The sequence below is a fragment of the Capra hircus genome, chromosome 23, assembly GCF_001704415.2.
Source record: "Capra hircus breed San Clemente chromosome 23, ASM170441v1, whole genome shotgun sequence".
Lineage (NCBI taxonomy): Eukaryota > Metazoa > Chordata > Mammalia > Artiodactyla > Bovidae > Capra > Capra hircus.
Genome location: NC_030830.1, coordinates 21,185,556 through 21,212,757, shown reverse-complemented (window position 1 = coordinate 21,212,757; position 27,202 = coordinate 21,185,556). Strand labels below are relative to the sequence as shown.

The window sequence follows — 27,202 nt, the reverse complement described above, 5'->3', positions numbered from 1 at the left end:
CCATGTCTCTAGTCACGTTTGATATTCTCAGACTTCTTAATCTAAGGTATAAAGTGATATCTTGTTTTAACTTTGCATTTTCAAGATTACTATTTCACATGCTTATTGATTGGTTAATTTTATTGTTCTGTGAATTTACAGTTCAATCTCAGCCTGTTTTTTATCACGCAATTTTGTGAAAACGTAAAAGCATTTATAAAGCTAAACCTTCACAAAATAAAAAAATTTATATATTGTAAAAAGTCTCTACCACCCCATCCTTCAGCCAGTCATCCACTTCCTTAGAGGCAACCAATGTTAGTAGATCATGATTGTTCCAGAGAGTTTATATTCATGTTCAAGAAAATAAGAATTTTATCCAAATGATTCATAATACATGCATTATTCTGCATCACTGTTTTTTTTCCCCCACTTAATGACATAACTTGGTGATATTTTTCTATCTATAAATACAGAACTTCCTCACTCTTAATTTCTATTCAGGTATAAAGCTGGATTGTAATTTATTTAAACATTTTCCTATTGATGGGCATTTGGGTTGTTTCCAGTCTTTTGTTAATATAAACATTGCCACAAATCCACACTAATTTTAGGTGTGTGAGTAAATCTATAGGATAAATAAATTTCTGAGGTACAGTGGTAAAGGGAATTACAAAGTAAAGTGAAAAGAAAGTGAAAGTTAGTTGCACAGTCGTGTCCGACTCTGCGATTCCATGGACTGCAGCCTATTCTGCTCCTCTGTCCATGGAATTCTCCAGGCAAGAGTACTGGAGTGGGTTGCCATTTCCTTCTCCACAGGGTCTTCCCGACCCAGGTATCAAACCCAGGTATCCTGCATTGCAGGCGGATTCTTTACCAACTGAGCCACAAAGGAAGCCTCTTACAAGGCAAAAGCACTTGTAATTTTGAAGCATATTTTAATATTGACTTCCATAAAATTGCACCAATTTACATTGGCCCAGCAATGAAAGAATCTTTTCCCCTGACGTTGGCCATCACAGTGTCATCAGACTCCTGGATTTTTATCAAGTAAAAAATCATATTTCAGTGTCATTTTAATATGCATTTCTTTCAATGTAAGTGAGGCTGAAAATTTTTCACATGTTTTAAACATTTTCCACATGTTTTAAACATGTTTTAGATGTGAATTGCATTCTCTTTCCTGTGAACTGTCTGTTCATAGCCTTGGCTCATTTTCCTATGAGATTGTTGATCTTACTGGTTTGTAGCAGCATTTTGTTTTAAATGTTTATTTTTGGCTACACGGGGTCTTCATTACTTTTGCACAGGCGTTTTCTAGCTGTGGCTGGCGGGGTGCTCTTCACTGCAGTGTCTCAGCGCGGTGCCTTCTGTGGAGCGCAGGCTCTCGGCGCTCGGGTTTCAGTAGTTGTGGCATACAGGCCTGGTTGCTCTGCAGCATGTGGTGATCTTCCCAGACCAGGGCTCGAACCCATGTTTCCTGCTTTGGCAGGCAGATTCTTACCCACTGCACCACCAGGGAAGTCCCTGTAGCAGCTTTTTTATATTTCAAATAAATTGATTCTTAATCTTTGATTAATCTATGGATCAAATTAATAGTTCTCCCAGTTTTCATTTGTCATTTGAATTTATTTTTATAAATTTTGTCATGTAGAAACATTTTTATTAAACATTTTTATTTTTAAAATTTATCATTTAAATTTATCAATGTTGTCTATTTTGTGTCCTATTTATAAAGACCTTCCCACTCTGAAACTATAAATAATTCTCCTATAGTTTCTTCTAGTGCTTTTATATTTCCATTTTTTTTTTAAGCTTTAAAATATGTCTGTTTGAATTTAGCCCAGTTTAAGGTATAGGGAGTGCATTCAATCCATTAATTTTTTTCTAAATAGCTTTCTTCTTGTTCCAATTATCATTTCTTCAGTGGAGATGGGATCTTTGTTAAACACTAAATACCTGTTTGTATTTTGGCTATTTCTGAACTTTCTACTCTGCTCTATTCCTGATCTTGTATTCATGCCATACTATTGAGACTCTGTAATATGAATCAATAATATAATGAGGTCATTTTCCCCAACATGTATTTTTTTTTTACATTCTTTTCCATAATTCCTCTTTTTCGTAGCTACTCTTACTTATTTTTTCTTATGACCTTTATTTTTTAAAAAAATATTTAATTGGCTGCGCAGGGTCTTGGTTGCCACACAGGGGATTTTTGATCTTTATTGCTGCATGTGAGATCTTTAGATGTGGCGTGTGGGATGTAGTTCCCTGACCAGGGATCAAACCCAAGGCCACCTGCCTTGAGAGCACAAAGTCTTAGCCACTGGACCACCAGGGAAGTCCCCACACTTCTCATTTATAGCCCCTTCCAACTCTCTTGCCTCCTGTTTTGTTTTTAATTTTTTAAATTATTTATTTTAATTTGGCTGCACTGGGTCTTAGTTGTGGCATGCGAGATCTAGCTCCCTGACCAGGGATAAACCCAGACCCGCTGTCCTGGGAGCACAGACTCTTAACCACTGGGTCACCAGGGAAGTCCCTTGCCTCCTATTTTATTGGCTAAATGTTCTTTATTAGTATTTTTCCCTTTGCTTCTTTGAAAGTTATAATTTCTATTCCTTTAGTACTTATCCTTGAATTTTTATCTTATGTCATTAACTTCATATTTTTATAACAGTCTAAAAATTTTAAGTATTTTTAGACTCCAAAATCTTAGCTCCCTTAGGTAGGTCTTTAGCTATCCTCCAAACTTCCCCCTGCTTCTAATTCCTGTATTATAGTTGTCTAAAATTTTAGCTCTACTTTTTTGAATGTAAAACTTTTGTTTCTAATGTTTTTTACAGTCAGTGATATATAATATTTACCAATACTGTTGAATTATGTTTTCTTTGCTTTGTGCATCACACTCCCATCGTGGAGCCTTTGTCTCTCTCTCTCTTTTTAAAAGATAACTTTCAGGTTTTTCAGCAAGATTCCAAGGATCTCCTATGACTCCCTTGGCAGTCCGGTAGGTAAGACTCCACACTCTGAATGCAGGGCATGAGGGTTTGATACCTGGTGGAGGAACTAAGATCCCACAAAGTAAGATTCCACAAAGGGAAAAACAGAATTCAAAGAGGAAAAAAGAAAATATTTCAAGGATCTCCTGGTGGAAAATTAGTTTGTTTTTTTTAATGTCCAAAAATATCTTTATTTTGCCCTCCTTTATGAATAATCGGAGAAGGCAATGGCACCCCACTCCAGTACTCTTGCCTGGAAAATCCCATGGACGGAGGAGCCTGGTGGGCTGCAGTCCATAGGGTCGCTAAGGGTCGGACACGACTGAGCGACTTCACTTTCACTTTTCACTTTCATACATTGGAGAAGGAAATGGCAACCCACTCCAGTGTTCTTGCCTGGAGAATCCCAGAGATGAGGGAACCTGGTGGGCTGCCGTCTATGGGGTCACATAGAGTCGGACGTGACTGAAGTGACTTAGCAGTAGCAGTAGCATGAATAATAGATTAAATGAATATAGACACCTTAGTTTGGTAATTTCCTCCCACTTCTTAGAAATATTAGTATCAGTTCTAGAGATTTACTTGCATGTTGATGTATGGCAGAAACCAACACAATATTGTAAAGCAATTATCCTCCAATTAAAAATAAATTTAAAAGATTTACTTGTTCTTCAGTACTCTGCTATTTCATTCTGGCAGCTTTTGCAGTTTTCTCTTTTATTCTCTTCAGTTGCATTACGAAGTGTTTTTAGTGTGAAATTATTTATTTTTCACTTGTTGTGCTTAATATTTGGTGTATTTTCAGGGGGCCTGTACATTCTGAAAAAAAAAAAAAAAAAAACAACCTGAAGGCTTTTTCTCTTCATATTTTGCTCCTCCATTTCCCCTCTTCTCTTCTTCTGAACTTCCAACTGGACACATGTTGGAGCATTTAGATTTATCCTCTGTATCTCTTGGAGAAGGAAATGGCAACCCACTCCAGTATTCTTGCCTGGAGAACCCCATGGAGGGAGGAGCCTGGTAGGCTACAGTCAAAGGGGTTGGACACGACTGAGCTACTTCTCTTTCACTTTCTGTATCTCTGACCTTACTTGGTTTCTGCCACTTAGTGATTCTCTGTGTTTCTGTGCTGTGTGTTAGTAAACTTCTCAGAAGGTGCCGACCCAGCACTATCTTAGATTCATGAATTCTCTCATTGACTGGTTGTAGTTTTTTACCTTTAAAAAATATTTTGTCTAATATTAGTATGTCTTTGAAAGAGAAGGGAGCAGTGGTGGCCACATGATGCCAAATCATTTTTCTATATTACTGCTATTAACCCTTGACATGTCATGTTAATGCTAGTAAATTCTCTTTTGCTATTATTTGTCCTTTGATTTCTTATGGCATTATTTTCCATGTTGAAATTTTTGTTTTGTTTTTCGTAATCTGTCATTATTTTATGTCTTCTGTTTTTTTTTTAATGTCATTCAGAAAAATGACAGCTCTCTCACATTAAGGGTAAATATTATTCTAAATTTTTTAATATTTTCATACTTGATCTTTAAACCACCTAGAATTTTTGTTTATGGTATACAGTGCAAGTCTTAACTTTGTTTCCTGCTATATAGTCAATTATGGCAACAAGTGGGACTATATCAAGCTAAAAATCTTCTGCATAGCAAAAGAACAATGAACAAATGGAAAAACACCTATGGGATGAGAGAAAATATTTGCAAGTCTTATACCGACTAAAAGGTTAATATCCAACATGTATAAGAAACTCCTGCAACTCAATAGTAAAATTCCACAAATAATCCAGTTAAACAGTCTATTGAAGAGACTGGGGCTTCCCTGGTGGCTCAGGGGGTAAAGTATACACCTGCAATGCTGGTGACCCAGGTTTGATCCCTGGGTCGAGAAGATCCCTGGAAAAGGGAATGGCAACCCACCCTAGTGGAGAATGGAATGGCAACCCACCCCCATTCTTGCCTGGAGAATCCCATGGACAGAGGACCCCAGCAAGCTGCAGTCCATGGGATTGCAAAGAGTCAAACACAACTGAGTGACTAACACTATAAGAGAGTGAATAGACATTTTTCCAAAGGAGACATACACATGGCCAAAAGGTACATGAAAAGGTGCTCGACATCACTAGTCATCAGGGAAATGCAAATCAAAATCACAATGACATATCACCTCACACCTGTCAGAATGGCTATCATGGAAAAGACAACAAATGCTGCCAAGGATGTGGAGAAAAGGGAACCTTGGTGCACTATTGGTGAATGGAAATTGGTGCAGCTACTATGGAAAACAGTATGGAAGATCCTCGAAAAAATTAAAACTAGAACTACCATAGGATCCAGCAATCCCACTTCTGGGGGTATGTCTGAAGGAAATAAAATCCAGAATTCAAAGAGATATCTGCATTCCCATGTTCACTGCACTTTGTTCCCAAAAGCCATGACTTGGAAACAACCTTAAGTATTCATCAACAGACGAATGGAGAAAGCAAATACTATTGTGTGTGTGTATTTTATTTATTTAAAATATTCATTTATTTGGCTGTGTCAGGTCTTAGTTGTGGATAAAGCAAATACTGTATACAGCCAGGTCTTAGTTGCGGCACGCAGAATCTTCATTGTATCACATGGAATCTTTCCTTGTTGCACAGGCTCCTGAACGCACACGCTTTCGTAGCTGTGGCACGTGGGCTTAGTTCCTCTGTGACCTGTGGGATCTTAGCTCGCCGGTGGATTCTTCACTACTGGATCACCAGCGAAGTCTCTCAAATGTATTTAAAGTCAGCCATAGAAAGATGGAAATCCTGACATTTGTGACAATAAGAGTGGACATGGGGGCATTAGGCTAAGTAAAATGTCAGGCAGTGAAAGTCGTGTCTGACTCTTCGCTACAGTCCATGGAGTTCTCCAGGCCAGAATACTGGAGTGGGTAGCCTTTCCCTTCTCCAGGGGACCTTCCCAACCCAGGGATTGAACCCAGGTCTCCTGCATTGTGAGCAGATTCTTTACCAGCTGAACCACAAGGGAAGCCCAAGAATCTTGGAGTGGGTAGCCTATCCCTTCTCCAGGGAATCTTCCCAACCCAGGAACGGAACCGGAGTCTCCTGCATTGCAGGGGAATTCTTTACCAACTGAGCTCAGGGAAGCCTGATATGTCAGAAAAATGGCAGACAAGAGAAAGACAATACTGTAGGATTTCACTTGTATATGGAAACTGAAAGCACCGCACTCACAGACACAGATAGGATGCTGCTTGTCAGGGTCTGAGGGGTGAGAGAAATTTGAAAATGTGGATCAAGGGGTATAATACAAAATTTCAGTTATAAGTTTCAGGGATGTCATGTACAGTGTGTGACAATAGTTTATTATATAATCAAAAGTTGCTATAAAAATAGATCTTTAATGCTCTCACCATAGCAACGACAACAAAGAAGTTATTTATGTGAGGTGAAGGGTGTGTTAACTAACCTTATTGTGGCAAACATCTCACATATGCACACATGCCAAATCATCACATCACATCACAGTAAGCCTTCACAATGCTATATGTCAATTATGTCAATAAAGCTGGGGGTGGGTGAAGGTGAGATGTCTTCAGGAGCCAGGCAGACAGAGGCAGTAAGAAGTGGTAGGGAAAATAAAACATCCATCCTCTCTAAAGTCATACAAATTATTATGTCTAAAATCACTATGTCAAATGAAATCTACCTATAAGTTAAATTCGGCCTCCAGGGGACAGCAGTTTAGGATGAGAATAAACTATAAAATATTATACAAATGTTGCTGCTGCCGCTGCTGCTAAGTCGCTTCAGTCATGTCCGACTCTGTGCGACCCCATAGACAGGAGCCCACTGTCTCTGGGATTCTCCAGGCAAGAACACTGGAGTGGGTTGCCATTTCCTTCTCCAATGCATGAAAGTGAAAAGTGAAAGCCAAGTCGCTCAGTCATCCCCAACTCTTAGCGACCCCATGGACTGCAGCCTACCAGGCTCCTCCGTCCATGGGATTTTCCAGGCAAGAGTTAAGATGCTTTAATTTCACCTCAAAGCAAACAAAGAGGAAGGCCTTTTCATAACATTTCTGAAATGAAGGTATAACACTTCTGAAAGCCTTGGCTTCCAACAGTTTCTATAATTAAGGTGACCATATAATTCATCATCCAACCTGGATACTTTTGAGAATGGAAGGATGATCTATTCATTACATCAGGTCAAAGGTGACACCCAGCACTGTCCCAAAGTAAACCAAAATATACAATCACTCTGATTATAATCAAAAATTACCCACAATGCCTGTCTGACCTAAATATTAAGATCAGATAAAGATGAAAGATGTGTTTCTTGAGGGAGACCGATGGCAGATGCTGGAGAGAGAGGAGGTAAGGGTGGCAGCTGGGATCCAGATGAAATGGGAAGAGAGGAAGGACCCTTCCCTTATATAAGAGGGAAGGAGCAAAGGTTGTGATGCAAATGTGTGGAGCTACAGGAGGGAGTGTCCGTGGTGGTGGTTGGGGGAAGGCAATCCAGGGATCAAGTAAGCACCAAGAAGTAGGAAGAAACACAGAAAGAACGAATGAACATGGACACACCAGAGTGTTGAAGATGTTTGGGAAAAAAAAAACAAACAAAAAAAACAGAAGAAGACAGACTGATCCAGGTGCTGCGGGGAAGTAAAAAACCAACTAGGATGGAGAACAGAGAATGACCTTTCAGCAAGGAAGTTCCTTGCTGGTTCCACTGTACTAGGAATCTCCCCAGGGGAGGAATGGTTGCCTCTCCTTTTAACTGGAAGCTCCCTGAGCGGGTGATTGTATTGTTGTAGCCACGCGTTCCGGGAAACAAACCCACTCAGAAGGACAATGCAGATAGTGGCGTGCAGTTTATTACACTTGCGGGCCCAAGGCAGAGTCTCCTCTTAGCCAAGGACCCCGACCGTTTTTTGTGAAAACCTTATATACCCTAAGTGTACTTGCTCAAATCCACCTCCCCAAATTCCTTGAAACTACTCTGAACAAGGTAAAACAGAGATACGATCAAAGTTAGCCCATGATTCATATGTCACAAAACTAGATAAACAGTGGACATTTATCAGTAGGACTGTGGTCATATCCTGATAAACTTATGGAATTTATGACTTTGTTCTGTTATAGAGATAATTAGCATATTCTTTTAGGCAACAGAGAGTCCAAGTACAAGTCCTCAGGCTCTTTTATCCGGGGGTCTGGTTTTCTATTGGTATGCCATTTCTATAGACGCCGGGCACAAAGTTCAGAGTCCACTGGGAGGGTGACCATGTGTGTAGCCTAATGTTTGCAGCCTGGCCTCAGATGGAGTCCAGCTCTGTCTGTTTCCTCCTTCAATGTTTTCCACATTTGCACAAAATACTTAAAAGTGTGGAACCAAATTACAGGAGGTAGAGAATTACCCCCTTTCTTTGCATATGTTCTCCCAAAGTTTGGGCTCTGCATGAAAGAGATGCTCAAATCATTACTGGTGAACTGGCTGTGACCTTTCGGGAAGCATTTTCCAGTCCCTCCACTCCTTGCCTGAACCTCTGAGAATGGACTTTGGTGCCCTGGTCCTTCTAATCTCAGTTAACTGCCTCATAAACACCCTTAATTAGTCCAAGGTTCAGGAATACTTACCCCATTTTATAAGCAGTGTATATTCATCTGCTACATCCACTCATTCTCAAGAGGCAGTGAGGTAGCATTGCCCATCTGTTTCCCTCTTTATAATATTTCCTACCTTCTAATTTTGACTCTTTTCTACTATTGTTTTTTTCCTCTCTCCTTTTCCTCTCTCTCTGATTGTCTAATTAATAGACTCTGACCTCCATCACCTCTGTTACCTTCTCTTTTCCTAGAACCAGTGCCCACAGCTGACTTCTAGACTTCCTACAGACTTGAAGAAGCCTTTGGCCCCATCATGGCCCATCAACAGTTTACCAGTAAGCTTCAAGAGGAAGTGATTTGCCCCATATGCATGGATATTCTGCAGCACCCTGCTACCATCGACTGCGGGCACAACTTCTGCCTCAGTTGCATCACTCAGAGTGGAGAAGCAGAAGACAGTGTTCTTAAATGTCCCCTCTGCACCAAAATTGTGAGGAGGGACACGATCACGCCTAACTGGCTCTTGGTAAATCTGGTGGAGAAAATCCAATCTATGGAGCCCTCGGAGAGGCAGCCAGAAACGGAAGAGCTGAGATGTCTAAGGCATGGAGAGAAATGTCATTACTTCTGTGAGGTTGATGGCAAGTTTCTCTGCGTGGTGTGTTGTGGATCCAAGGATCACAAAACCCACAACACAACTCTGATAGAAGAAGCTGCCCAGAGTTATCAGGTAGGCATTTGGGGGTCCCTTCCCTGTTCCCCCATTAGACCAGGAGTTCAATGGGGACCTGGAAACTGTCATCTCTTCCCTCTGGGTTTGTACCCATTGCCCCTATCTTTGCACCTGAGTAGAAAATTTGTAGTCAAGCCCAGTAGGTTCAAAAGTCTAAGACTGGAGAACTGATGCTCGTTGCAACCAAGGTATAATGGAGAATGGAAAGAACACGGAATTTCGAGTCGGAGGTGTAGATTCAGGTTCAGACTCCTGAACTTTCTATGGATCCTTCAAGGAGTCACTCTACCTCTCTGAGCTCCAGGTGCCTCCTCTTTAAATGGGGCAAACAAATTGTACTTCTTAAGAGTCGTAGGTATAATAAATGAGAGGTTTGTGGAAGTCCTTTGATAACCCCAAAGCACATCCAAATATTAGTCATATTTTATTAGTTATAATTTATTACCACATTCCCTTCTTGTAGGTCACTTAGGCTTCTGAGTTCTTCCTCCCCGGTCACACCCCAGCCCCCAGCTTGAACAGGAAAGGGGCATCTGTTGATAATGACACAAGGACTCGTCCTCCATCCCAAGAGATAAGGAGGGCATCATGAGGCCGGGAGATCTCCAGGCACAACTTGCCAAGACAACTCTCTCCCCACAGGGGCAGATCCAATCACAAATCGAGGTCTTGCAGCAAAAGGAGAGGGAGATAATTCAGATGAAGGCACAAGGTGAACACAAGATCAATGTCTCCATGGTAAGAAAAAACTCAGGTGTGGGTCTCTCTGTCCATGAGCTTGAAAGCAGAAACGGTATCTCTCCAAAACTCCTAGAATTCCTTATTACACCGACCACTCAAAAAGACCTCATTGACAAAGGAACAGATACAGAATGGGATAGAGTGTAGGAAGGACAGAAAGAATTGTGGCATCAGGCATAAGGGTGTGCTCCAGCCTTCTCCTCCTCTACAGCACTTGGTTTGCCAGTGCTAGCGTCTTCCACGTCCAACCTCGTGTTGTTGGAGTAGGTTGGCCACTTTGGTCTCCTCCACCTGGGGACAGGTAGTGTAAGGAAAACTGGTGCTGGTCTTAGAATCAGAATTACCAGTTTTAAGACCCATCTCTGCCCCTCACAGTCCCTTACTTACCTAGAAACTGACTTCTCAAATTAAAAAATGAAGACACTATGAACCCACTCAAATATCTGTACCTATTTTGTGGGTGGGTGTATGTAAAAAGGAAAAAAAAAATCTATGTGAAAGCAGATTATAAACTGAAAAGACTTCTGGAAATATGAGTACTTAATACTTAGTTATTAAGTATTAGCTACCTGTCCTTGAAAGCAAAAAATATAAGTAAATAACCTAATACGAAAACAAGGCACATAGTAAGGGCTTTCAAAAGCTTGTTCACCTCCCATTTCTTTTCCTCCATGTCTGCCACTGCATGTTGCTCAGAATAAACTTAATAAAATGATAACATTGAATAAAATGGGATGGAAGGAACTTTGAGGCCATCCTCTCATCTTCTGAATGTCCACTTTCTTGCTCCCAGGCCCAGGTGGAATTAGAGAAGCAGAAGGTCACCACAACCTTCAGACAGCTGCGTCAGGTGCTAAAGGAGGCGAAGAGCTTCCTCTTGTCCCGGATCAACTGGCTAGGAAAGGAGATCTCCAAGGGGCAGAAATTCTATGTCACTTCCACTGAGACACAGCTGAACTATCTCAGGAAGCTTACGGATTCTCTGAAGTCCAGACAGTGTTTGCCGCCAGGCCAGCTGCTCCAGGTGAGTGTCCCTTGGGGACCAAGTTGTAAAAACACAGTGACCCCTCCCTGGTTACAGATCAGAGCACTGACCACGTGGCAGGATACCAGAGTTGCCTCTATCTTCCTTTCCCCAGCTCAGTGCTGTCCAATAGAAATACTGTGTGAACCATAATTTACAAATATATTTCACACAATATATATAATTTAGAAGTACAATGTGAGCTATATGTGTAATTTAGAATTATTTTGCAAGACACAAATATGACTTAAACTTTTTTCTTGTAGCCACATTAAAAGGATAAAAAGACACAGGTAAAATTAAGTGAAATATTTTATTTTACCCAATATATCCAAAGTAGGACTTCCCTGGTGGCTCAGACCGTAAAAGCATCTGCCTACAATGCAGGAGACCTGGGTTCAATTCCTGGGGTGGGGAAGATCCCCTGGAGAAGGAAATGGCAACCCACTCCAGTGTTCTTGCCTGGAGAATCCGATGGATGGAGGAGCCTGGTAGGCTACAATCCATGGGGTCACAAAGAGTCGGACACAACTGAGCGACTTCACTTTCACTTTATCCAAAGTATTATAATTTCAATCGTTAACCAATATTTTTAAAGTATTAATGAAATATTTTATGAACCTCTTCCTTTAAAAAAATTGAGTCTTCAAAATCTGGTATATGTTTGGTAGATCTCAGTTCAGACATCATATTTTGAATGGTTGAATTAAATATATTCTGACCAAATCAATATAGTTGTGGTTAATGGAAAAAGTATTTTACACTATTTCAGGGTTTTTTTTTTAATTTGAATTTGGATTGGTGACTCTCATAAAATTTAAAAATGTGGTTCCTTGTCATACTAACCATGTTTCAAAGTGTTCAACAGCCATGTGTGACTGGTGGCTGCCATACTGGACAGGGCGGGTCTAGGCGATGCACAGGATGAGCTGAGCTCCCTCCTGAATCCATCTCCCACTCCCACTAGTTCAGAAATCCATTTCTTTTCTTTTTTTTTTAAGAAAGACCACACAAAGCCATTCCAGCCCTTTTCCTGTCTCTCTTCTCCCTTCTCTGGTTTAGTCTCAGAGACAAAACTTATTTTCAAACAACTCAGTTAGTTCCTCTCGAGGTCTGATCATTTTCCTGCCTACTGGCATATTGGACACTTCCTGGAGGAACCCTTTGTGGAGATGTTCATATAGGAAGAGAGATGTTCTCATTCTACCTGTTCTGCCCCATGCCCTGCATGGTTGATACTTCCTCCTTGGTGCCCATGAATCAGCCAGGTGCTAAGACTGTGCTGTTTCTCTTTCTCTTCTAGGACATCAAAATTGCCTTGTGCAGGTATGATTGGCCACCCCAAATGCATTTTGCCCACTGATTCATTCATCTTACAATGTTCAACATACATTCAAATATTCAACATTCTTCCCTCTCAAGTTCCTGTCTACTCTGTCTAACTGCAGTCAGGTACTTAGGCTGCGGCTTAAGCTGAGTTGGTTACTAAAGAGAAGAGCTGTTTTCTTTATGTTCCTATTTCTTCATCACATATTCTATTTCCTTGCACTTCCTGCATGACCTCTTGCTCAGTTAGATGGCTCCTGGTTCTCCTACCCCATCTCTCTGCCCCCTTCCTCTCTGCTTCCTTCTGGCTTATCTCCCATCTGCATTTCCATATCACACTATGCTCCACCTCACCCTGGCCGCATATCCCTAGCCCTGGCCTCCTGACTCTCAGCTCACTATCCTCTGTTTTCCTTCCCTACCCCCAAGGCTCCATCACCTCATCCCCACCTCTTTGTCACAGCTCTTTCTCCCCTGCACCCCATCTCTTGATCTCACCATTCAGTTCAGCCATATCTTCCTAGAAGTGAAGGATTTCACTTTCTCAACCCAACCCCTGTTTCAATGGACCTGGAGAAAAAACTCAGTGACATCAAATCACGGCATGATTCCCTCACAGAGAGCCTGAAGAGATTCAAAGGTAAGGAAGAAGCTGTCACCAACTCAGTTCACCTCCCTTTGGGGGATTCTTCCTCCATCACCCCGAGGAAATGGAACTGTAACTCATCCATGTCAGTAATAATTATATAGGACATTTCCAATGCCGGGCTCTCTGCTGGGCACTTTCTAGGCATCTGTATCTTTCTTTTCAGGCATTTCTTGCACTCTGCCTTCATCATGTTTCATCTGTTTGCCTCCCTGACTCTTCCTGTAAAAGCTGCAAGAGGTTCCCATGCCTGGCACAGTGACTGGCAGGAAGGTGGTAGACCAGTTGTCTGGTGGGCCAGAACTGGAATTCAATCTATTTCTGACTATAGAATATGAGAAAATAGATTCAAAGTCAGTGACATTTTAGGGAAATCCTTCTTGCAGCCTTGCAGGTAAACAGAAGTCAGACAGAAGTAGATGACTTGGGCTTTAGATATTTGGTCAGATATTTTTCAAAAACATGTCTGGGTTTACAACTAGGAAGACAGCTGGGTATTTGTAAGGACTCCCTTCACAGCAAAGGTTGTGGTTGTCTAAACCAGGAGTAGAGAGAGCTGGATGGAGTTTTCTCCCAGGAAATATCACAAGAGTCTCCCACCCCAAGATCCCTCCCATATGCCTCTGGAAAAACAGGAGCAGGACAATGCCCCCAAGAATACCACTTGTTTAGCTAAGAATCTCCACTCCCCAGACACAGTTTTTGTTCTTAATTTTGTTGTTTTGAACTTTTCTTTTCCCTAGTGACTGCTTTGCTTTGTCCATCTCTCCCATCCCACGTGGTGTAATCTCATGTAATCCAACAATTCATAGTCATTTCAGGTTTTCATAGTCGTTCCAATTTGGTTCTGAAGTTCCCTGGTGGCCTAGTGGTTAGGATGCTGGCCTTTCACTGCCATGGCCTGGGTTCAATCTCACATAGAAGAACTACAATCTAAAAAATAAAATTAAATAGTTTGGCTTCAGTTTAGAATTTCAATAAAGGGGTTTATTACCTTTTCACTTTGGCACAGGCTGGGATTGGGCATGGAGAAGGGGGCTACAAATACACTCTCTACCTTTTGGCACAGATGAACATGGTCTGCTGTATTTTCTCTCCCCCCCTCACCCCTACACACAGTCCCCTAACTCCCACCTGGCCCTCTTAGAGTCCGCTGGATGGAGGGGGTGCTGGGGGCCTATTTAGAACACTGGTTTAATCTCCATAGCTGCCTAGTCTGAGGATGGTTGTCTCTTGTTGGGGAATGACTGGGTCTGGGAAACCAGAGGTGGAGGGGGTTGGTGGCTGGAGCCTGAAGGCCCTGGAAGCATAGCACTGCTGGCCAGTGTTTGCTCTGGCTCCAGGTGTGTGGACCCCTCATAAGAAGGTCTCTGAGCATTCCCTATGGCTGGGCTGGTAGCCCTCAGAGGAGATGCCCTGTGTCTCCCTCCACCTATACCCAGGGCTGGCTCTCTCCTGTCCTGGAGCTACAGGGCACTAGAAGGGTACAGAGGCCCAGAGGAAGGCCCTTATCTAGGAGTCCCACTCTGTAGCTCTTCCCTTAGTCCAGCACCCCTACAGCAAGTGCGGGCCGGACACAAGCCATTGTCCCTGAGTTATGGGCTCATTCTCCAACCACACAAAGTCTTTTGTCCTCTGCCCCTATTTCCATGAGGGTACACAGACGTTGACAGCCCTCCATGTCTGGGAGACGGGGGCACAGAACTCCCTCCTTGGGGAGAACTGGGACAGAAGGGCACCAAGAGCCTTGGTCTGGAGCTCCCTTGCCTTTCTTGTCTTGAGTCTTCTCTTATCGGGAGGAGAGGGATTGCCACCCAGGCTTTAAGTAGGTGGGACCATCCTTTACCACACCCTGTGCCTGACCTTCTTCTGAAGCCAAAGCATGAGGCCAAACAACACCTTTGTCCCTCAGCCCTTTCTCAGTTCTTCTCATGGAAGGGACTAGATTTGTGCTGCCCAATATGCGCTTGGGCATTTGAAATGTGGCTCCAAAGTCAGGTGTGCTGCTAGTAAAGGAAACATGTCAGATTTCACAAGACTTAGTGTGAAAATAGAATGTAAAATATAGTAATAACTTTTTATAGGTTGAAAGACAATATTTTAAAATAATTATTTAAATAGAAAATACAATTAAAAATTAACTTTATCTGTTTCTTTTTACTTTACTTTTTGTAATGTGACTACTAAGTAAGTAAGTAAATGTTAGTCACTCAGTTGTGCCCGACTCTTTGAGACCCCGTAGACTGAAGCCCACCAGGCTCCTGTGTCCATGAGATTTTCAGGCAAGGATACTGGAGTGGGTTGCCATTTCCTTCTCCGGGGGATCTTCCCAACCCAGGGATTGAACCCTGGTCTCCTGTGCTGCAGGTAGATTCTTTACTGACTGAGCTACAAGAGAAACCCTTCCCTTGTGACTACTAGAAAATTTAAAATGTTATTTGTGACTTGAGTGTATTTCTACTGGACAGTGCTGGGCTAGAGAGCCACTCCAGGGTAACAGAAAGGGCATCTCTCAGTTTTACACCTTGGTCCACTAAGACTATGAGAGTCAAGTTCAAGGCATTTGAAATTTGATGCCCGCTGTGTGATAGTGGGTTCCTTGTTCAAACTCTCTGAATTTACCCCATCTCATTCTGTTCTCTCTCCACAGACAATCTCCAGGCTGACAGCAAGAAAGATAAAAGCAAATTCCTCAGAGGCATGACTGAGGAAGACAGAAAGAGCTGTAAGTGATGACTGCTCCTGCCATCTGGGGAAAGTGAAAAAAGCAAAGGGGAAGAATTCTGTCTCTCTGATTACACGGAGGCCAAATATAGGTGAATCCCCATTCCTCATTAAGGGAGAAGCACAGGCATATGGATATGTTTTATTATTTTAAACTCAGGTAACTCACAAAACAGAGACTAATCCCAAAATTTAGAAATATTTAAAAGTAACAGAAAATTCTAGGACTTCCCTGGTGGTCCAGTGGGTAAGACTCCATGGTTCTAATTCAGGGGGCATGGGTTTGATCCTTGGTTGGGGAACTAAGAGCCCACGTGCTGCACCGCATGCCCCCCTCCCCCCAAAAACAGTAACAGAAAGTTTCAAATTTATTCCTCCATTCCTCAGAGTAAGGAAAGAAAAGATAAGACCAGGAGAAGACAAAAGCAGCTCAGTCTCTATAGTAGTAGCTGCCATCAGCCATAGGCTGGGTTTCTGGTTGTAAGTCAGATCATGACAGCCCAGGGGAGGGAGACCCCCTGTAACCGCAGCCTATGCCCAAGCCATCAGAGATAGCCCTGCTATACTAGATGGTAACACTAGAAGTACCGTTTCTTTAAGAGCCACCATGTGCTAAGCAGTCCACTTCTAAAAGTTCAAAATCTCACTACCATCCTCCTAGACAGGTGTTATTATTGGCAATTTACAATAAATAGGGCCCCTGCAACTTCAGAGAGGTGAAGTAAATTACCCAAGTCACGTGACTATTAAGTGGAAAAGACAGCATTAGAAATCATTTTGCCAAAGCCAGAAACTACACAATGCCTTCCAAAGCCAAGAGCAGAACTTAAGATTCTGTTCCACCAGTGTTTTTCCACCAGAGGAGCTATCAGTGTTTGCACATGGTTAAGTCTCCACTGTGCTCTCTGCCTTGCGGTCTGCTGAATCACATCCCAGGCCTCAGGAAACATTCTAGGCCAGTAGAGTACCCCCCTTCTTTGCAGGCATTGGGACAACCTGAAAGGCTTCTATACTTCCTCATGACCTGGGGGGCAGTCCTTACTGAGAATCACCAATTCTTGTTCTTATTGATGGTGGTAGGCTGTTTGGTTTTTAGTTTGCAGCTTGCGGTTATCGAGACCAACATTGGTTTTCTCTCACCAATTCCTAGGGTACCTGTCAGAGAAAAATGATCCTAAGACAAACAAAACTTCAGAGCCTGAGTCGACCCCTCCAGGTAAGAGTCCTGCCCCTGAATGCTGGTGGCTTCTAATGGTGGAGTCAAGGAACCTCCAAGTCTACAGGGGGTCAAATGCTGTCCCCACCCAAGCACCTGGAGGGTATGCAATCAATGGTAAAGAATCCGCCTGCAATGCGGGAGATCAGGGTTCTATCCGTGAGTCGAGAAGATACCCTGAAGAAAGGAATGGCTGCCCACTCCAGTATTCTTGCATGGAGTTGCAAAGAGTCTGATACCACTGAGTGACTAGCACATACACACATGCAATTAAAAAGGAAAAATTACAATTAGATTGAAAAAATAACTAAAGTAAGCTTAACCAGTGAAGACAGCTTATAAGCAGAGGGGTTTTAATAAACTGTTCCTTTATTTATCATTCAGTAAGGCAAGCCCAAGAATTTCTGTTGATCCCCAGCTACTGGAACCGTGTGGGCAGTTTCACTTTCCTGAGTCTACCTCTGATTCCTCCTGCTGTGTCTAGAGCTCGGTAGCACTTTCTGACATTGCTGCCTTGCCCCCACTGACCTCTCTCCTCTCCTTCTCCCTCAAAGTTGACAGAACAACTAAAACAGTGCTGCCAAATACCATACTCTCAATTTCACTCAGCCCACTCTTCCGGAGCAGAAACAGGGCCTCTTTTGTTTCTTACTCACCAAACCTGGACAGCTCTGAGAACCTGGGGAGCCCTGAAGCTACGAATATTGAAGAGCTCAAGACGGTGATAGGTGAGTGGCTGAGAACACGGAAAGGTCCCTGAGGGAGTGGAGATGGGGATGGAGGTGAGGACTTGGAGAAGGAAGCAGGTGTTCTCAAGCAAAAGGAGGACGAGGACCCAGCACTTGGCTTCTGTTTACTGCTTGGCTGTGGTGCCCCCTGGTGGATAAAGAAAGTCACTATAGTTGACTGCTCCAGTCCACTTTTTTTTTCAACTACCAAGGCATCAGTTTAGCCAGGGTGGAATCTAGAGACCAGTAAAAACTACCTGGGCCCCAATCCACCTAACTCATCCTCATGATTCTGACCACTCTTTTTCCTCTTCCCCACATTCCCACATCCTCCATCTCTCCTAAACACCCCATCCAGTAAGGAAACATTAAGTCATATTAGAGTAAGAGGAGGACTTCCCTGTAGCTCAAATGGTAAAGAATCTGCCTGCAACGCAGGAGACCAGGGTTCGATCCCTGGGTCGGGAAGATCCCCTGGAGAAAGGAACGGCAAGCTACTCCAGTATTCTTGCCTGAAGAACCCCATGGACAGAGGAGCCTGTCGGGCTACAGTGTGTAGGACTGCAAAGAGTCGGACACGACTGAGTGACTAACACACACACACACACACACACAAGTAAAAGGAAGATTCCTAAGTCTTTGGCAAGGACTGGAACCACAGCTTCTTAAGCCATTGTAGAAGGGAGGATGGGGCCTTCTACCTTTGACAAACTATAACTTAATACCCAAATCTAATTAAAAGCATGTGCGGGGCAGACTTCCCCAGTGGTTAAGACTCCATGCTTCCACTTCAGAGGTGGTGGGTTCCAACCCTGGTGGGGGAACTAAGATATTGCATGCTGAGCGCCCACCGCCCCGCCCCGCCTCAAAGTGTGAGAAGGCGGTGAGAAGGGGGCTGACAGTTCCTCCTTCTGCACTCCACCCCTCCACTGAACCCTGTTTTTGAGGGGTTGTACTTCAAAAAACTACTCAAGCTCAGACAATCTGAACCTCGACATCTCTTATACAAGCCTCAAATCTTGTTCTAGATATGAGGAACACAGGAAACGGGGAAGGAAGAGGAGACAGTCTCAGTTCTGAGTGTTGAGATGACACCTCCCCACCACTCTCTCTGAGGGAGACCACCCTCAGAGCTGCATATGGTGAAATTTAGGGATTAACGTCAAGGAGGGGGCGGGGGGCTAGGACTTCTCTGGGGGCAAAAGTGACCTTGAATTCTAGAGAAGGCCATCCTAAAGGGGGCCCGGATGGCTTGACCTGGGTTTGCCCTTTTTTCTCCTCATCTTCCCGCAGACCCACTGACCCTGGATGCGGCTTCGGCTCACCCAGATCTCATCATTTCCCAGGATCTGAAGACAGTGACGCTGAACCCGGATCTTCAGAGAGTCTGCGCTGAGCACACCGACCCCGAACGCTTTTATCCGTTCCGCTGTGTTCTGGGCTTGCCAGGCCTCAGCTCCGGCTGCCAGACCTGGGAGGCAGAGCTCGAAGGGCCCGGGGGCGGGGGCTGCGTGGTGGGCGTGGCCTCGGAGCTAGTACCCAGGAAGGGCATGCTGCAGATAGAGCCCTTGAGCGGCTTTTGGGCGCTGCGCATCGCGGGCTCCGAGTGCCAGGCGCTTACGGAGGCGGGCACCCGCGAGGATCTCTCGGTCTGTCCCAGGAAAGTGGGCGTCTGCGTGAATCACGAGTGCGGCAAGGTCGTGTTCTACGACGCCACCACGAGCAAGCACCTCTACACCTTCCACGCCTCGTTTCCAGGGCAGATCTTCCCCTTTTTCCGGCTCCTGTTTCCCGGGACCCAGATCACCCTGAGTCCCTAGAGATGTTCTTTGCTTTCCTCTGCGTCTCCTCCCCGGTACCCCCTCGCTTTGGGATGTGTGGGATGTGTGCGGTAGGGTTGAAGCTAGACTTCCAGGAACCCCTTAGGAAGGTTACACTCTTTGGCTTCTTGATCGAGGCCTGATATCTCTGACATTCCCCCAACGGCCCCCACCCCGCCCTTTACATTTACCTTGTTACTTTCAGTCCCCTTTTCTCCCCAGTATACCTAGGTTGAAAAGGAAGCTTCAAATAGACAAGACTATTTACTGTCGCATTATGAATCAATAGGTGATAGTTGAAGATTCTGCAATGAGAATGTTGGTTGAGACACAGATTCCAGGAGACCACACACTGATTTGAGGCTGTAGCTTTTCTCCTCGATGTCCTTGAGAGTGTGTGCAGGCTTGGCCCGTCTGGACCTCATAACTTCGAGGGACCTGGAAAACATGACGCCGGATCGCTGATTGTTGTCTCCCCAGACGACTCAGTCAGGTCTAGACCTTTTGCAAGTGAGGACTGTCTGTCTGTTATTTTAGGACGACCTCCAGGATATATTAAGTGAAAAAAAAAAACCAAGATGGAGAATAGTGCACACAGCATGCTACACTTTACCTAAGAAAAGGGGAATGTAAATATACTTTTTTATTTTTGCTTATATTTATTTTTAAAGTGGAAGGATAAACCAAAACCTAACAAAAACACTTACCTTTGGGAGGAGGGGAAACCTAGTGGAAGACATGGAAATTAGGCTTTGGAATTATATAAATGTTTTACATCATTATAAAACAAAATTAAATTGAAACAAGAGAAACCTAACTGTGTAAGTAGTTGGTAGCTTAAATTCTCCGTTCTTAGGAGTTAGTTTAGGTGACTTTAAAACACAGTAATTTAGCTGTATCTCCTTTGTGGAATATAGCCTAATGACAAAAAGGATTGAAAATAAAACTTAAAATCTTCAGTTATCATCTTGGTAATAATATTTTTGTTGTTATTCTGAATTTATTATGTATTATGTTGTTTAGTCCCTAAGTCATATCTGACTCCTTTGTGACTCTATGGCTTCTCTGTCCATGGGATTTTCCAGGCAAGAATACTGGAGTGGGTTGCCATTTCCTTCTCCAGGAGATATTCCTGATCCAGGGATCCAACCTGTGTCTCCTGCATTAGCAGGCAGATTCTTTACTGCTGAGCCACCTGGGTAGCCCATGTATTATGTATGTGTACATATATACCCAAATATAATAAGATAAAGAAAATAAGCAATTATGTTAACATTACCAGGAACCAAGATTTTCCACCTGAAAGATTAGTTTTCTCTTATGATTATGATGTAAAAGAAGAGAAATAAAAACATAGTGATCCCAAATTTGAATTGGAAAATCAAAATGTGATAAACTCATGATGTGTTTTCCTTAAAAAAATAATAAAATGCATTCCTTAGCTTCCTTCACAAAGAAACCCTATTATTAATAATAATAGCCTAACTGGATGCACTGAGCAAGCCCTGCTTACACCCAGATGAAAATCTTATTATTTCCCGCTCAAAAGAAAATGGCTCCTTGAAGAACTGGCTAATTCTAGGTCTGGGAGAAGAAATACACAAGATGACCCTGGAGCATTTTGTCACATCGGATTGTGAGAAAGCTACTGGGGCCATGTCTGGTTAAAGATGGGACACTTTTAAGCATGAAGGAGGATAATATCTGCAATTAATTAATATATGTCAACTATGCAAAAAAAAAAGTTCCACCAGTTCATTATGACAACTAAAAACCCACTGGTCACTTTTGGAAGATGCTAGAAACTGAGCTGTGATGGCCGAGTGGTTAAGGCATTGGACTCAAAATCCAATGGGGTTTGCCCGGGCAGGTTCAAATCCTGCTCACAGCATTCTCCTTTGGGCTTCCTTTGTGGCTCAGCTGGTAAGGAATCCACCTGCAATGTGGGAGACCTGGGTTCAATCCCTGGGCTGGGAAAATCCTCTGGATGAACGGAAAGGCTTACCCACTCTAGTAGTCTGGCCTGGGGTTACCAAGAGTCAGACACGACTGTGCAACTTTCACTTTTCTTTCAGAAACCTTTACTTCTTCCTGAACGCTGGTAAATAAAGACACAGTTTTTATGCCACCATTCTTGTACAAATATATCTAAGATCACCAAATGGTTGAGGGACAGTTTATTACATATTCCAGCTAATAAATGAAGACAAGGTGGAAGAATATCATTCTTTTTAAAGCTTAATGAAATAAAGGACCGATGCAATAATCAACAGCTGCTAGAAACATATGTGAAAAGCTTATGGGAATCTTACAATGATGAATCATTCTGACAATACTTGAACCCACTGATCAACTCTAGCATCATAAAAACAAAGACAATCCAACATTATGTGCTCTCCAATGTAATACAATAGGAAGTAATGACTTGATGTATACTTGCCAAAAATGATGACCCTAAAACCCATCTATCAGAATCATTTTAACAATGCTAACAGAAATGCAGTCGGCAAATCCAAGTTTGGGAAAATTCACAGGACAGAGAATCAGTTATCTTCATCAGATAAGTTTCCAGAAGAAAAGGGATTGGGGTGCAGGTGGGGGAGATAAGAAAAAGGAAACTAAAAGATTGAAAGAGATATCAAGCAAACGCTGTGGTGGACTTGTTTGCATCCTGGTTTGAACGAATTAATTGTAATCTAATTTTAAAACATGAGACAAAATTTAACAGACTGTACATTTGTATTAAGGAATTGTGCACTTTTCAGGTGTGATAATTGTACTTTTTAAAGTGAGGTTTTGCACTCTCTGACATAAATCACAGCAGGATCCTCTATGATCCACCTCCCAGAATACTGGAAATAAAAGCAAAAATAAACAAATGGGATCTAATTAAAATTAAAAGCTTCTGCACAACAAAGGAAACTATAAGCAAGGTGAAAAGACAGCCTTTGGAATGGGAGAAAATAATAGCAAATGAAGCAACTGACAAACAGCTAATCTCAAAAATATACAAGCAACTCCTGCAGCTCAATTCCAGAAAAATAAGTGACCCAATTAAAAATTGGGCCAAAGAACTAAACAGACATTTCTCCAAAGAAGACATACAGATGGCTAACAAACACATGAAAAGATGCTCAATATCACTCATTATCAGAGAAATGCAAATCAAGACCACAATGAGATAGCATTTCACACCAGTCAGAATGGCTGCGATCCAAAAGTCTACAAGCAATAAATGCTGGAGAGAGTGTGGAGAAAAGGGGACCCTCTTACACTGTTGGGAATGCAAACTAGTACAGCCACTATGGAGAACAGTGTGGAGATTCCTTAACAAAGTGGAAACTGAACTGCCTTATGACCCAGCAATCCCATTGCTGGGCACACACACCGAGGAAACCAGAATTGAAAGAGACATGTGTACCCCAATGTTCATTGCAGCACTGTTTATAACAGCCAGGACATGGAAGCAACCTAGATGTCCATCAGCAGACGAATGGATAAGAAAACTGTGGTACATATGCACAATGGTGTATTACTCAGCCATTGAAAAGAATACATTTGAATCAGTTCTAATGAGGTGGATGAAACTGGAACCTATTATACAGAGTGAAGTAAGCCAGAAAGAAAAACACCAATACAGCATACTAACACATATATATGGAATTTAGAAAGATGGTAATGATAACCCTGTATGCAAGACAGTAAAAGAGACACAGATGTATAGAACAGACTTTTGGACTCTGTGGGAGAGGGAGAGGGTGGGATGATTTGGGAGAATGGCATTGAAACATGTATACTATCATGTAAGAAATGAATCGTCAGTCTAGGTTCGATACAGGATACAGGATGCTTGGGGCCGGTGCACTGGGATGACCCAGAGAGATGATACGGGGAGAGAGGTGGGAGGGGGGTTCAGGATTGGGAATTCATGTACACCCGTGGCGGATTCATGTCAATGCATGGCAAAACCAATACAGTCTTGTAAAGTACAATAAAAAAATAAATTAATTAATTAATTAAACAAATAAAGTGAGGTTTTGGTATATTGAAGTTTTATTAATAAAATACACCTGGAATTTGCTTAAAAATGACACACTGGGGAAAGGGGAGGATGAGTGGGAGGCAATTGATGAAACAAAATTGGTCGTGAGCTGATCATTGTCCAAGGGGGTGACAGTGCACAAGAGCCCATCATATTAATTTCTCCACTTCATGTGTGTTTTAATTTTTCTATAATAAAAAAGTTGACACACAAAAAATTTAAGACATCCTGTAAGTGTGGCCTCCCATGGTCAATATTTGGGAGTGGATCTAACGCAGAACCCAAAAATCCTTTCAAAGATGTGAAAAGATTTTAATTTTTAGAAAGACTGGCTTAACCTGGAGTATGAGAGGATGTCGTTTCCCTTTCAAAGGCAAATCGTCAGTCCCTCTTCTTCCTTAATTTCCTCAAAATTAATCTCAGGACCAGGTGCATCCTCCTAACTACCCACCTCCCCACGCCACCGCCACCACCAGCATCACGCGCAGCAGACCTTTGTATATAGTGTTGCCACGTGAGGGACCGAAATTAAACTCAAAGAAGGACTGCCCCTGTTTCAAAGATAATCCCGTGAAAATAAGAGGCGAGAGGCTTGGAAACCTAAGCCAAGAGGACGACAAGATGACGGGGAGCAAGACTCAGGATTTGCTCCAGAGTTCCAGATTATTACAGGTTTCTTCCTCTTCGACTCCCTTCAACCGGGTGGAGAGCGGGGTAGGCGGATGGGGCGGGCTTCCCGGGCATTTACAGCCAACCGGTTCCAGTTGGGAAACGGCTGGATTACCAAGGCGTGGGGAGCCGCCCGCGGATCTCCGTGTGGCCGCGCGCTCGTCTCCGCAGGGGCAGGGCGCATCCAGGCGTCCGGCCCGGGAGAGGCAACTCCCGCAGAGCAGATTCCAGGAGCGCGCAGTCAGCCCCAGCCAGGCCCCCCCCATCCTGTTTCCCGCGTCGCCCTCAAGGCACTGTCGATTACAGAAGCAGCCTTCATCTGCCTGTTAGGCGACGGCGGGGGACAAGGTGACCAGGACCCACATCCCCGCCCCTGCCCTCCAGTCGCCCCCTGCATTCCTGCAGAAATCTTCCCGGGGCAAAGTTCACAGTCACTATATCCCGTATTCAAAGTCTGAGTGGTTGACATCACTCTCTTTATCTCATAGCTTCCTTTTCTTGTATGCAGATTTAGCTTCCTTACAAGAACTGGAGAGCATATTTCATACTTTCTCCCTCACCTGACGCTTAGCACAGATCAGGGAATGAGGTGGTTGATAGCATTCACTAAGTGGAAACCATCTCCTAATTCCTCTTTCTCGGGAAGGACTGGTATCTTGGCAACCCCACTAAATTGTTGTGGAGCAGTTTCACCTTACCTCCTCCAGGACGCCTTCCCCAGTCGGGGTTCCTGGCTCTTCCTGTAGACAGGTCCACGCTCCCAAGCCATCGCACTCACCTTGGTAGACTGTGAAGTCCTTGAGGGCAGAAGCTGCCTCTTACTCATCTTGGCTTCCCTCTCCTCCCCTCTTGCACAGTTCTTAGTGAATGAAGGGACGTATTGTGACATGGTTTAAATCTGGGAAGGTCTTCCCCCCTGGTCCCTAACCTTAAACTGTGACCTGTCCCTCTTCTGTCCTGTCTGGAAAGAAGCACTTTTGAATCTTTCAGAAGCTGACAAACTTGAATTGGGTCCTGGCCACTCACACAGTGCTGTGTTTGGAAAGTGAAGCAGTCACTGAGGCCAAGGCCTAGCTTTCCATTCTCTAGTTCAAGGTGTTTTCGGCTCCTCCACACACTGGTATCAGTACTAATACCTTCTTCACAGAGTTTAACAGTTTATCAAATGGTTTTATACACCGTATTCCATTTGTTCCTCATAGCCTCTTGAATTAGGTATTGGCATCAATGCTCAAACTCAGGTCTTTTAACTGAAAGCAAACACAAAAGCCATATTGAAAAGGCAAAATATGGTAAAAAATATGTGATAGTATGGTATAACAAATAATAATCTTTCCATGGTAGTGCCATCTACCTTGACATCCTCAACTCCTGTGCTAATTTCCTAAGTCTGCTCTAACAAATTGCCTCAAACTGGGTGGATTAAAACAAGAGAAACTATTCCCTCACTGTTCTGGATGCTGAATGTCTGAAATCAAGGTGTCAACAGGGCCATACTTTCTCAAAAGTATCTAGGGAAGAACCTTCCTTGCCCCTTCAAATTCCTGTGTTTGCTGGCAATCTTTATCCTTTGTCCTTCCTTGGCTTGGATGGAGATGCATCAGTCAAGTCTCCCTGCCTCTAGACTTCACCCTGCTCAACCCATCCTCCAGGACAGAGGCCAACATAACTCCCTCTCCAAACATTTTCAAACAGAAGAGTTAGAATGTTTTATAGAATGATATTCTATCATTAGCACTTTACTACAATTGCTTTATCAAGTGCTTTTTCCATCTGTCCTCCCCTTTATCCATCCATCAGTCCATCTTATAATTTTATGCTTTTTAAAGTAAGTTGCTTAGGAGCTGCATGTTTGATCCCTGGTTGAGGAACTGAAATCCCACATGCCACTCAGTCAGAAAAAACCAAACCAAAACAAACAAAAACCCGACAAAACCAGACAAAATCAAGTAAGTTGCAGACTTTCAAATGATGTTTAAAAACATAATCTCATCAGGTCAGGGCTTGCGGAACATTCAATGGACATTCCATGATGCCTTCTTTGGGGCAAGCATAAAGCCCAAACCCGTTTGTAAGTGCCTCCAGCCTAATCCCTCCCCGACACTGCTTCTTACTTTCCATTCTAGTGAGATCAATTGCAAGTAAAATTCTCCACTCATCATGCTATTTTGTCACCTCCCTGACCTGCTCATCTTGTCCCTTCTCATGAGATGGTCCTCGACCTCCAGGGCCTCAAGGATCCCCTTCCCCAGAAAGCCTTTCTTGGTACCTCCCTCACCACATGAAGGTCGATGCACCTCTTCTCGAGCTGGCAGCAGCCCCCAGGGCATTCTTCCCTCAATCACTGCACTTAGCTCTATAGATCACTAGAGTGATCTGTTTAGGTGTCTTTCCCACCTTATGTGTGCTCAGTTGCTCAAGTGAGTCCTACTCTTTTCAACCCCATGGACCGTAGCCCATCAGACTCCTCTGTCCATGAGATTATCCTGGCAAGAATACTGGAGTGGGTTGCCATTTCCTTTTCTAGGGGATCTTCCGGACCCGGAGATCGAACCTGCGTCTCCTGTGGCTCCCGCATTGGCGGGTGGATTCTCTACCACTGAGCCAGCTGGGAAGCCTCTTTCCCACCTCTCAAGCCCCCAGATGAGAGCTTCCTGAAAAATCATGGATCCTGCTTTATTTGTCTATTGTCCTTCGCACCTAGATCCCTGTGTGGCCTATGTGGGTGCCCAGTAAATATTTGTCGAGTGAATGCTTGTCTTGTTTTGTCCCTTCTGACAGCACTTCCTGCCTTTGTACCCACTTCTCTCACACAGCCTGGCTCTGAATCCCTAAGGTAGAGCTCAGAGGCTAAGAATGAAGAAAAGAAACACTGAATATTATCAATGTCCTCCAACCATCGACCCCCAGAAACACACCTGTAGTTGAAC

At 43.4% G+C, this 27,202-nt stretch overlaps 1 protein-coding gene and 1 non-coding gene across 2 annotated transcripts in view; both read left to right on the top strand.

Annotated features, from left to right (window-relative positions):
• Nucleotides 1-19,579, top strand: part of TRIM31 (tripartite motif containing 31) — a 29,239-nt gene extending 9,660 nt beyond the window's left edge. The window contains exons 2-10 of the mRNA XM_018038813.1: nucleotides 8,855-9,333; nucleotides 9,979-10,074; nucleotides 10,871-11,101; nucleotides 12,405-12,427; nucleotides 12,952-13,067; nucleotides 15,724-15,798; nucleotides 16,948-17,013; nucleotides 17,568-17,741; nucleotides 19,035-19,579. Of these exons, the coding sequence (XP_017894302.1) occupies nucleotides 8,917-9,333; nucleotides 9,979-10,074; nucleotides 10,871-11,101; nucleotides 12,405-12,427; nucleotides 12,952-13,067; nucleotides 15,724-15,798; nucleotides 16,948-17,013; nucleotides 17,568-17,741; nucleotides 19,035-19,561 (1,725 nt within the window). The 5' untranslated portion in view covers nucleotides 8,855-8,916 and the 3' untranslated portion in view covers nucleotides 19,562-19,579. The remainder of the gene's footprint in view (nucleotides 1-8,854; nucleotides 9,334-9,978; nucleotides 10,075-10,870; nucleotides 11,102-12,404; nucleotides 12,428-12,951; nucleotides 13,068-15,723; nucleotides 15,799-16,947; nucleotides 17,014-17,567; nucleotides 17,742-19,034) is intronic.
• On the top strand, nucleotides 21,371-21,452 carry TRNAL-CAA. Its single transcript has one exon. It is a non-coding gene; the product is annotated as a tRNA-Leu (tRNA).